The 10,598-nt window shown below is 37.5% G+C and overlaps 2 protein-coding genes across 2 annotated transcripts in view; one reads left to right on the top strand and one right to left on the bottom strand.

Annotated features, from left to right (window-relative positions):
- The window catches only part of LOC117992017 (uncharacterized), a 30,281-nt gene extending 21,201 nt beyond the window's left edge, over positions 1-9,080 (top strand). The window contains exons 15-26 of the mRNA XM_034979665.2: positions 53-254; positions 653-798; positions 906-1,065; positions 2,621-2,822; positions 3,497-3,666; positions 3,957-4,186; positions 4,855-4,954; positions 6,027-6,205; positions 6,616-6,720; positions 7,524-7,690; positions 8,239-8,436; positions 8,969-9,080. Of these exons, the coding sequence (XP_034835556.2) occupies positions 53-254; positions 653-798; positions 906-1,065; positions 2,621-2,822; positions 3,497-3,666; positions 3,957-4,186; positions 4,855-4,954; positions 6,027-6,205; positions 6,616-6,720; positions 7,524-7,690; positions 8,239-8,436; positions 8,969-9,026 (1,917 nt within the window). The 3' untranslated portion in view covers positions 9,027-9,080. The remainder of the gene's footprint in view (positions 1-52; positions 255-652; positions 799-905; positions 1,066-2,620; positions 2,823-3,496; positions 3,667-3,956; positions 4,187-4,854; positions 4,955-6,026; positions 6,206-6,615; positions 6,721-7,523; positions 7,691-8,238; positions 8,437-8,968) is intronic.
- Positions 9,081-9,578: 498 nt separating this feature from the next.
- LOC117991548 (uncharacterized) lies at positions 9,579-10,112 on the bottom strand. Its single transcript, XM_034979142.2, has one exon. It carries the CDS (start codon positions 10,110-10,112, stop codon positions 9,579-9,581), a length of 534 nt encoding a protein of 177 aa, XP_034835033.1.
- Between the last annotated feature and the right edge of the window lie 486 nt (positions 10,113-10,598).

The raw sequence follows: 10,598 nt of genomic DNA on the forward strand, positions 1-10,598 counted from the left end.
TTAAAGTGGTTCATTTTATGAAGTCAGAAATATGAGGTCTTCATCACAATAGGTACCTACTACTTACCTTTTAAAAAACGACCTCATAAAAACAAACGAAATGAGACTAACGATAATTTGGCTTTTGATTTTATTCAATTTTAATTTTAATGTACACGCTAAAGACACTATCACAATTAATTTTATAAAAAGCTTCATCCGAAACGAGTATAAACCTACGAGTCTAATCTACAGGAACTTATGTTGGAAGAAAAGTGAGTATTATTTTCGAAATGTCTATTGTAATAGGTACCTAGGTGTGTGTAACACATAATAATTATTATTTACTAGCTGACCTGGCGAACTTCGTACCGCCTAACAGTCTTAATGCTATTCGGGACACCGGGTCATACTAATAACTAACGTCACTCAATTGTTTAGCCTTCCCTGAACCCCTCCACTAACACTTAAATTAAATTTTTGTGTATTATAATTTTATTGATGTAAATACAATAAAGTGTATTTCATTTCATTTCAGTGTTTTTTCATTTCATTTCATTTTCATTTTCTATTGCTCTCAAATCAAAAGATTGATCGTCGATCATGTTGATTTTGAGAAGATATAGATTTTATTACTAAGGTAACTTAGTACCTACCTAATGCTTTGTTTCAGGTGAAACACTAAACGTGACTAAAGAGTTATCTAATGCTTTAAATACTAGAATATCGTCAAATTATAGAGAGAATGATTATCTTCAAGATCATACGATCTTATTTCTTGCAGATTTAGACTGTGTGCATTCAAAAACAGTTTTTAACGTATGTAACCTGTATAAGTTCTAGTTTTAATACTTAGACATTTTTATGCTTAATTTTACCATTTCTTTTGTTATCCAACAACAACACCAACTCTTTTAACATTCTAGGATTCAAGACTTCTACGTTTTCCGTATCGTTGGCTAGTTCTTAATGATCGTCAAAATCAGAACCAGTCAAAAATTCAGCAACTTTTGGATCTCCCTTTATTAGCTGACTGTGATTTTGTATTAGCAGAACGGAATGAAAATAATTTAACTTTAACTGAACGTAAGATCTCAAAATATTTACCACATAAATTACCCTTAAGTAGGTACTACTGTCCTACATCAACGAAAATGAAAATTTGTTAAATTTTTCGCTGAAAAAAAAAAGGATTTTTACATTCGGTTCAGTTCAAGAGAAATATATATGTACTGGTGTCGCTAAAAACGCATCTATAGACCTGTACGACCTATTATAAGTTTCATGTGCTTCTATAGTGCTTCTTCTATAAACAATTTACATTGTTTATAGAAGCACTATTATTATGTATTAATAAGTAGACGGAATGACACTTTTTAAACCTTTGTGGTTTTTTGCTGTGTCTAAATTGGATTTGTTAATCATTCTTCAGGTCCTTTCATGTTCTTGGTATACATAAACGATTTACCATATTTTGTCCAAAATACTTGCGATATTGTACTATTTGCTGATGATACGTCTTTGATTTTTAAAGTTGATAGAAATAAAGACAATTTTGACGATGTGAGTAGTGCCATATCTCAGGTAACTCACTGGTTTACCGTAAATAATTTACTTTTAAATTCAAAAAAAACTAAGTGTGTTGAATTCGCACTGCCCAATACCAAGAACACAAGTAACATTAATTTAATGATAAATAACGATACATTAAAAATAGAAGAGACTACAACATTTTCGGGGATAACCTTAGATGCAAAGCTTCAATGGGGCACCCATATATCAACTCTTGCTAGCAAATTAAGCTCTGCCGCTTACGCTGTTAGAAAGATTCGGCAGTTAACTGACGTGGAAACCGCAAAGATAGTATATTTTGCTTACTTCCATAGTATTATGTCTTATGGAATCTTAATATGGGGTAAAGCGGCAGATATTGGGAGAATTTTTGTATTACAAAAAAGGGCAATACGCGCAATTTATAACTTAAGACCACGCGATTCCCTTCGAGAGAAATTTAAGGAAATAGATATCCTTACTGTAGCCTCTCAATATATTTATAATAACATAATTTTTGTAAGACAAAATATTCTTAGTTACAAGAAAATTGGTGATCTACACAATAGGCTAACTAGAAACAGAAACAAACTTGCAGCTCCTGCCTTCCGCCTCAGGAAAGTCCAAAAGTCATTTGTGGGTATTGGTATTACCTTTTATAATAAAATCCCGCAAACTATTTTGGACTTACCTTTGCACAAGTTTAAAAAATCTATTAAAAATATGCTCCTGAAAAAAGCATATTACACAATTGAAGATTATCTAAATGATAAAAGAGCGTGGATTTGACCTGCAGCTCGTTCCAGCAACGCACAAGACTGCAAATACTATTTTATACATGGCATAATTTTGTACCTATATCAAATATTTGAAAAGAGCAACCGCCGAGTTTCTTGCTGGTTCTTCTCGGCAGGAAAGGCATTCCGAACCAGTGGTAGATGCATCCGACTATTCGTAAGCACTTGTAAAAGTTTATACAAATAAAAAAGATTTTCATTTCATTTTCATTTCATTTCATTTCATTTCATTTCATTTCATTTCATTCTTTATGTTGGTAATTAAAAAAAAACCAAAAACATCTCTGTTGTAGTACACAAACCATCTACCTTTGGTCCAACGTACTCTAATCCGAGAGGTCGATACAGTGGTAAAGATGATAAGTTAGTAGATACCAGACCTCGCAGGGAGCTGTTCAGACGAAGACAAGATACAATGGGGCATCCGCTCACCATGTCAAACGTTATACAGGAAAGCAACTCCACACAGTACCATCTACCTAGAGAAGATAGACTGTAAGATAGTACAAATTCAATTTACCATACTTCTGCACTCAAAGGAAATTAAATTTCCTTGAAATGTATAAAAGGAAGAAGTGACTGACTGACTGATCTATCAACGCACAGCTCAAACTACTGGACGGATCGTAGGTATCCAATAAGAAAGGATTTTTGAAAATTCAACCCCTAAGGGGGTGAAATACGAGTTTGGTAGTCCACGCGGATGAAGTGGCGAGCATAAGCTAGTTTACTCTATAAAGCTTCTAAAAAGAATATGTCACGAAGGTAGACTTCCTAAATTATCATATCTTGCCGTTGCATCCTATTATACACCCCAATTCAACACATTGTATTCTTGTCGCCTACAATCACCTAAATTCGGTGCAAACGTAGAAAATTATATTCATCACTTTCCGAACTAGGAACCAGCAATTTGAATTATTTGTTTGCTGTAATAATTTGTTAGTCAATAGTCATACTTAAATAGGTACTGCTTTAACTTCGATGTAATATAATAAGATAGCTAATCTGCATGCCAAATTTCAGCCCGATCCTTTCAGTAGTTTGAGCTGTGCGTTGATAGATCAGTCAGTCAGTCACTCATCTTTTCCTTTTTACGTTTAGATAACTTATTATTATAATAATAATTGAGTAGGTAATTAGGTATTGCCATTCCACTTTAATTCTAGAGAACTTCAATATGACTCTATACCGAAGCTATGTTGGATGAATGTTCGCATCGCTTTAGAAATGCTCAACGCTACACCACGGTACATCTTCAGCCACAGGTGGGGGTACAAGAGGAACGGCCAATGGTCCGGCATGATAGACGATCTGAACACAGGAAGAGCTGATTTAGGTAAAATCAGAACGTCAGAACGCCTCGCTTAGATCACACGACGTTCACTAACTTTTAAATTTTTAAAATACCTGCGATTTTTCTAGAAAACATTTTTTATTTTTTATTTTCATGATCGTTCCGGCTCAGAATTTTGTATTCCTAAAACGTTAATTTTGCAAAATGTTGAATCCCAAAAAGTCGAATTCGCAAAACGTTGAAACCTAAAACAAAACACAATCTGAATCTGTTTGAAGCGACCAAACCCATATTTTTATTAACTTCATTAACTTTTAAATTTCCGTTTGCAGGTACAAATTGCATTCCATTTGTCGATCGACTGAGCGTTGTCGTATTCACCAGTTCCGTTTCCAAATTCAAAACCAAGTTCATCTTTCGCCAGCCGCCTCTTTCCTTCGTCTCCAACGTTTTCACCCTCACATTCTCGCTCAACGTTTGGATTGCGATCATCGTCTGCATTATTGTTTCTTGTATCACTATTTGTATTGCTACTAAATGGGAGGCCTTTCTGATGGGCGCGGTAAGAATTTTATTTTTTATTGTAAAACTAGCTGATGCCTGCGACTTCGTACGCGTGGATTTGGGTTTTTAAAAATCCTGTGGGAACTCCTTAATTTCCCGGGATAAAAAGTAGCCTATGTCACTCTCCAGGTCTTAAACTTTCAATCAATCAATCAATCAATCAGCCTATTTGCGTCCACTGCTGGACATAGGCCTTCCCAAGAGCACGCCACCACACACGATCCTCCGCCTTCCTCATCCACCCACTTCCCGCTATCTTCTTAAGGTCGTCAGTCCAGCGGGTTGGAGGCCGTCCCACACTGCGCTTGCTGATACGCGGTCTCCACTCCAGAACACGCAACTTAAACTTTACCCATGCAAAAATCAAGTCGATCCGTTGCTCCGTTGCGATGTGATTGAAGGACAAACCTGCAAACCAACACACTTTCGCATTTATAATAATATGGATAGTGATAAAACTAATACACATCGAATTTTCTATAAATTTTTCGAATAAGTTACTTAGCTTTTTTCGTTCAGAAGTAGTGTCAACGTTACTCCTTCCCTATTTAAAATGGCCGCCGAACAGAACAGCTGCTTTGAAGATTTTAAAGTTCTAACTACTACTTTTGACAACCACAATTCATTTAAGACGGTACATGATGATAAAATTGCCGATGTTTATAGGATCAGACTCAACTTGATGGTAGCATTGGAGACGCCACACTTTTAACAATGTGCGCTGTCAGTCAACAAGGTTGTTCTAAAGAACCCAAACAGCTTTCTGGTAAGCCATCATCATCATTATGTCATCAACCGATAGACGTCCACTCAGAGGCGGATTATATGTCGAGATTGATTTGCCCGTGTCAACTAGCAGTTGACACGGGTTACGTATCTTAAATGCCCCTGTCAACCACTGGTTGACATGGACTGGGCAAGCACCTCATAGGCGTCCCTCTAACAGCCATATTAAAATTTTACTAACTTCTAAAGAACAAGGAATCGTCTTATTGTATAGCTGGTAGTTGGTGTTTATACTATTTATGCGAATTAGTGAAGAATATCACGTCCTGACGTTTTGCAATATTAAAGACGAGGCAGTTTCGTTTACTCCAAGCAAAATATTAGTAGGGATAATTAGGTAGGCCAGGGTAATTGAACTCTACATGATCGCGCGCGCCCCTTCGTAACCTCGCGCTTCTGCGTCCACTGCAGGACATAGGTCTCCTGCAGGGACTTTCACACGCCGTGGTCTTGCATCCCCTGAATCCAGCGGCTCGCACACCTTAGCGGTTTGTATCAAAAACGTTAAGCAAAAACGTTTTGACGTGTAGATTGCCTGCCATCGCCAAACTTATGGAACTTTTTAAGAATGGCCTTCGCTAAGAATGAACTACCTATTGGAGTTTAAGTGGAAACAAATCCTGCTAAACACTTTTTTCATCCAAAAAATTGGATATCATCTATTTCCAAGCAATGACCTAAGTATACAATGAACCAAAAGCTTAATTTGCTATAATTCGCCACCACCCGCCCTCCCACTGCTAAACATGCAGGGAAAACCAGCCACCAGGCAAGCAATACGCACCACCACCACGCACCACCAAAACACACTCGACGCACGTTGTGCAGTGCTGCGTGGTGATTGTGTGTATTGCTTGCCTGGTGGCTGGTTTTCCCTGCATGTTTAGAAGTAGGAGAGCGGGCGGTGCATGTCGCATACTGCACGTTGCACCATACAGATTTGATCTGTTTCAGCGGATTATAGCAAATTAAGCTTTTGGTTCGTTGTATATCATGGATTTCCGCAAAGTAACGCCTGCTTCTATACAATGACCTAAGTCTTTCTTTTTTAGGACGCATTATCCTAATAGTAGTGTTCACTGCATTGATGGCACTTTACGCCGCCTATTCCGCAAACATAATTGTACTACTTCAAGCTTCTTCGAAGTCTATAAAGACCCTGGAACAACTTGCTCATTCGAAATTGACACTTGCAGCTGTGGACGTCGATGCCAATCATTTTGTTTTGAGGGTATTGCATTTTTTTTTAAATTCAGATACAAGTTAGCCCTTGACCGCAATCTCACCTGGTGATAAGTGATGAAACGAACTAACCTTGGAAGCCAACTAACCAGGAGGGGTACGGCAGTTTTTATTAAATCCATACACCTTTGGCTTTTACACGGCATCGTACCGGAACGCTTAATATTGCCGGTAGGATAGTTAATAGTAGATCGAAGCCTTCCACCAGACCAGACCAGAGAAAACTTAGAAATTATAGAATCTCAAATTTCCCCTGCCGGGAAACGAACCCTGGTCCTCCAACCAGTAATAACACAGCGCTCACCACTACGCAAGGTCGTCTTCGAGGTTCTTGCTTTCTGCTATTGCTAAGCACTGACCGCAAAAATGTTATTTTTAATGTATTTACTTATTTTATAGCGCCATAAAGACGCAGTAAGACGCATTATTTACAGTAAGGTGGAGCCAGCAAAAGGAAAAGCTCAATTTTATAGCTTGGATGAAGGCGTGGAACTCTTACGACAGGTGCGAACGAACTGCCCCCTTAACACGTCGTGATAGTATGCTACCGTTCCAGTTGTCATCATCATCATCATCAACCGATAAACGTCCACTGCTGGACATAGGTCTCTTGCAGGGACTTCCACACGCCACGGTCTTGCGCCTCCTGAATCCAGCGGCTCCCTGCGACTCAACTGATGTCGTCCGTCCGTCTTCCAACACTGCGTCTTCCGGTGCGAGGTCGCCATTCAGCATCTTGGGACCCCAACGTCTATCGGTTTTACAAACTATGTGCCCTGCCCATTGCCACTTCAGCTTACTCTAGTTCTCCTACGGATCTCCTCATTTCTGATTTGATCACGTAGAGAAACTCCAAGCGATTGTTGTGATTAGCTGAGTTTATGGTATTTTTCTACAACTATGCATTTAGACCATATAGGGTCCCGTTTTTTCAAATCAAATCAAATCAAATCATTTATTTGCACGATTGCAGGTACAATGATGGTGTTACAGTGGTTTATTTACAGCTACAATCCGCCATACAGTGGGCATGCAAAATTTATTTTCTTATTATCTATTATTAATAAGCTATTTTTTTAACTTTTTTTTTAGAATTATAATGTTCAACAGTCACATATCACATAATATAATATAATATCACATGTCACATAATAATTATCTACCTGTAATATATTAACCAAGAAATAATAAAATTATAAAATAGTCAATATAATATAACGTTTTATCCTTTCGGTACGGAACCCTAACAATGGTAGTAATTAGTAGAGGAATAAAAGAGTTACCATCATAGTTTTGTATGTCGCCAGGGTCACTTTGCCTTGTACTCCACCATGGAGTCAATCTACCGTCGTATCGAACAGACGTTCCTGGAGACAGAGAAATGTGATCTCATGGAGGTGGACTATATGGAAGGGATGAACCCATACGTGCCCGTTTATAAGCATTCACCTTATATAGAGCTGCTGAAAGTTGCGTGAGTACTTATACAGGGTGTAACCAGAACGCTAGCAATAATGAATGGTGATAGTACTGGTGATTACTGATAAGTTACCACAAAAAAGGGGAAAAAAATTATAAAAGAAATGCTATATTTTTTAAAAGTTTACAATATACTTCAATAAAACACCTGACTGACGCTGCGGGTCAACGAACGTTGCGTAGATAGACTACTCGAGGTCAATGCCACGTTGTAAGTGGGGCATTGACCTCGATTTTTGCACACTATACATTGCAAGTTTGCAAAATACTATATTATATTGGTTTTGGATTGTGATTACTACTGATAAGGTAGTAGGCACATAATATTATAATCCTTAGTCTTTGCTAGCTTTCTGGTTGCATCCTGTATATTTTATTTCCCTACTGTGATGTCTGCGACTTCGCGCGCATGGATTCAGATAGGTTTTTTTTTAAATTGTCCGTATCCAGGATGCAAGTTATCTCTTCATCAGTTAATGAAGGAATAAAGTTATCTTATCTGATGAAGCTAAGTAATGTCTTTTTCTTTATCGCTGTTACCAGTTTCAAGCGTATCCAAGAATCCGGCATCCAAATGGCACTGCACAACCGTATTCAGGTGCCCAAACCTCGCTGCACCGGCAACGTAGCCGCCTTCAGCAGCGTCAGCCTTGAGCACCTTCAACCAGTTCTGCTCTTCATCATTTACGGAATCGGAGTTGCTGTGTTGATACTTTTGACTGAGATTTTGACGCACAAAATGTGAGAAAATACCTACTTTGTGTCAAAAAGTTACAATTATTCTCACCAGATTATCGCGGCACCGCGGTCCACTTCTGAGCCCGAGTCCTGAGATATTGATAGAAGAGATAATATTATAATACATTTTGATGTCCTGGGCCTAAATGACTTAAAAGAGCACAATTTTTTTTATTTTTAAGAAACTAGCCCAGAATACTTAAGTTTATCACTCTTTAATTTTTTGTGGGCTGGCTTCTCATGGCTATTACTTTCTTCACATAATATTTTCAGCCTGATTTGGAATTTGAATCAATATAGGATTTTTAGCCGAGACGGCAGGCGTAGAGTAGGTCCGACGAGTCAGACGAGTGTAAGACCTAATGTTTCTTGGAGAAAATTTATCTTTAACATTGACATCGACTGGAAGAGTAAAATAGCGAGTGCTATTTTTTTTTGAATTTTTAGCTGCTTCGATTCCCGGATTGAGTCACTCGAGCATTCATTTCTAGACATTTCTTGGAATAGTAATAAAATTGATAACGTATTTTTTCAGAAGTACTCGACGAACTGCAGCTGTATTGAAGGATAAATTCGTGAAACGTAAAATGTAACTTTGTAAACGTAAATTGTACTTTCCTCAAACACTGTCGTAATAAAAGTTTTGCTTTCATTTGTAATTATTATTAAGTAGGTGCCTATTATTTTCTGAACCTCTCCCATAATATCGAATTTCTAGATCTCAGGGTTTGGCTTTAGTGAGGCGTGTTATGTGCAGCATGCAGCGTGGCGACTAGTATTAGCTCAGCGAGGGACAAATCTTTTCTTCTTTAAATAGATATTGAAATCCAAGATGACCTATGCAATAAAAAAAAGAGCCAACTTATATTGCGCGAATTATTGTAGACTCGTCCTGTCTCTCGACAAGTTATTTTATGGTCACTTTAGGAGTTAGAGCTTACTTCTCTTTTTATTATGAAGAGTCATAAAACGCTTGCACACAATCTCATCTGATGGATATTACGGTCGAGGATACTTAGATGCTCAAAAATGTTTTAGGATAAAATTATAAAGCTATCCTCAGATTTAGAATTTTTATTTGGAATAGGTATATTATGTGGGTAGGTAGTACCAGGTTAGTATTTAAGTAATTATTAAATTCGTGATCAAAATAATGGACTTTTAAATTGATATTCGAAATTCCGTGTTGGGCTTTTTGATTTCTTTGCGGAAGCTTTCTTAGGTCTCAAAGGATTCGCTTTTCGAGGCGCTTCACCTTTTTTCGGTCTTTGAACGCGTTTAGATCCAATAGAGGTTTTAGGAGCAGACGCCATTTTCTTTACGTTACAATGGTCTGGTTCTTTAGAGGGTTTCATACCATACTTCGTGCCTTGAAAGCTTTTTGGTACCACTTTAGAAGGTAGATGCAAAGGCTGTAAACACTTCCGTTTGGTCTTTGCGGATTCATCGAAGTGGAAGCTATCCATTGCTGTGGTTTTACTCACACACTTTTCGTAGTTGGCCTTCGTGTCGTACCATGTACTGCCTGAAAGATTAGCGATCATTACGCGAAGGTCGGTGAGAGTCTGACCGTGGTAGCTGACTTCATCTTGGAGTTTGTCAAGCTTTTTCTCGAATTGCTTGAACGAGGATAAAATGTTATGTAACGTGTCCATTGCACGAGATTTTTGAAAGGACATATGGTTTCTAACTCGACACAATTTTGAATAGTTTTTTTAGTTTTTTGTTACCTATAGTTTTATTAGGTATTTTTTATACTTCATTTTAATTTTAAAGATTGTGATATTCTATCTCTATGGTGATATTATTGACAAATAGACAAATTCAGGATTTGATTGTCATTTTTTATTTTTTCTATTTTTCGCATTAAAAAGAAAACCAGCAAACTACCATGTAGCTTAAATCTGCTTAATGCTCTGAGCATAGTCATAGATCTGAGTGAAGGAACCTAGTATTTACCCATAGAGTTATGATACTAGCACTAGGATTTACCAAGTGAAGTGAGTGCTGGTAAATCCTAAGTTTACTCATATTAATTATGTTTGGTAAGTCCAAAATTAACGATTATCATAGAACAATTTGGACTTTTACCAGACTTGCTAAGTATAGAACTCTGAGCAATATATTGCTGATTTATGATGATAATATATAAAGCCTTACATTAC

The sequence above is a fragment of the Maniola hyperantus genome, chromosome 20 (assembly GCF_902806685.2).
Source record: "Maniola hyperantus chromosome 20, iAphHyp1.2, whole genome shotgun sequence".
Taxonomy (NCBI): Eukaryota; Metazoa; Arthropoda; class Insecta; order Lepidoptera; family Nymphalidae; genus Maniola; species Maniola hyperantus.

Excerpts from the sequence above, each read along its gene's own strand:
- LOC117991548 (XM_034979142.2), bottom strand. The coding sequence starts at position 10,112 with ATGTCCTTTCAAAAATCTCGTGCAATGGACACGTTACATAACATTTTA.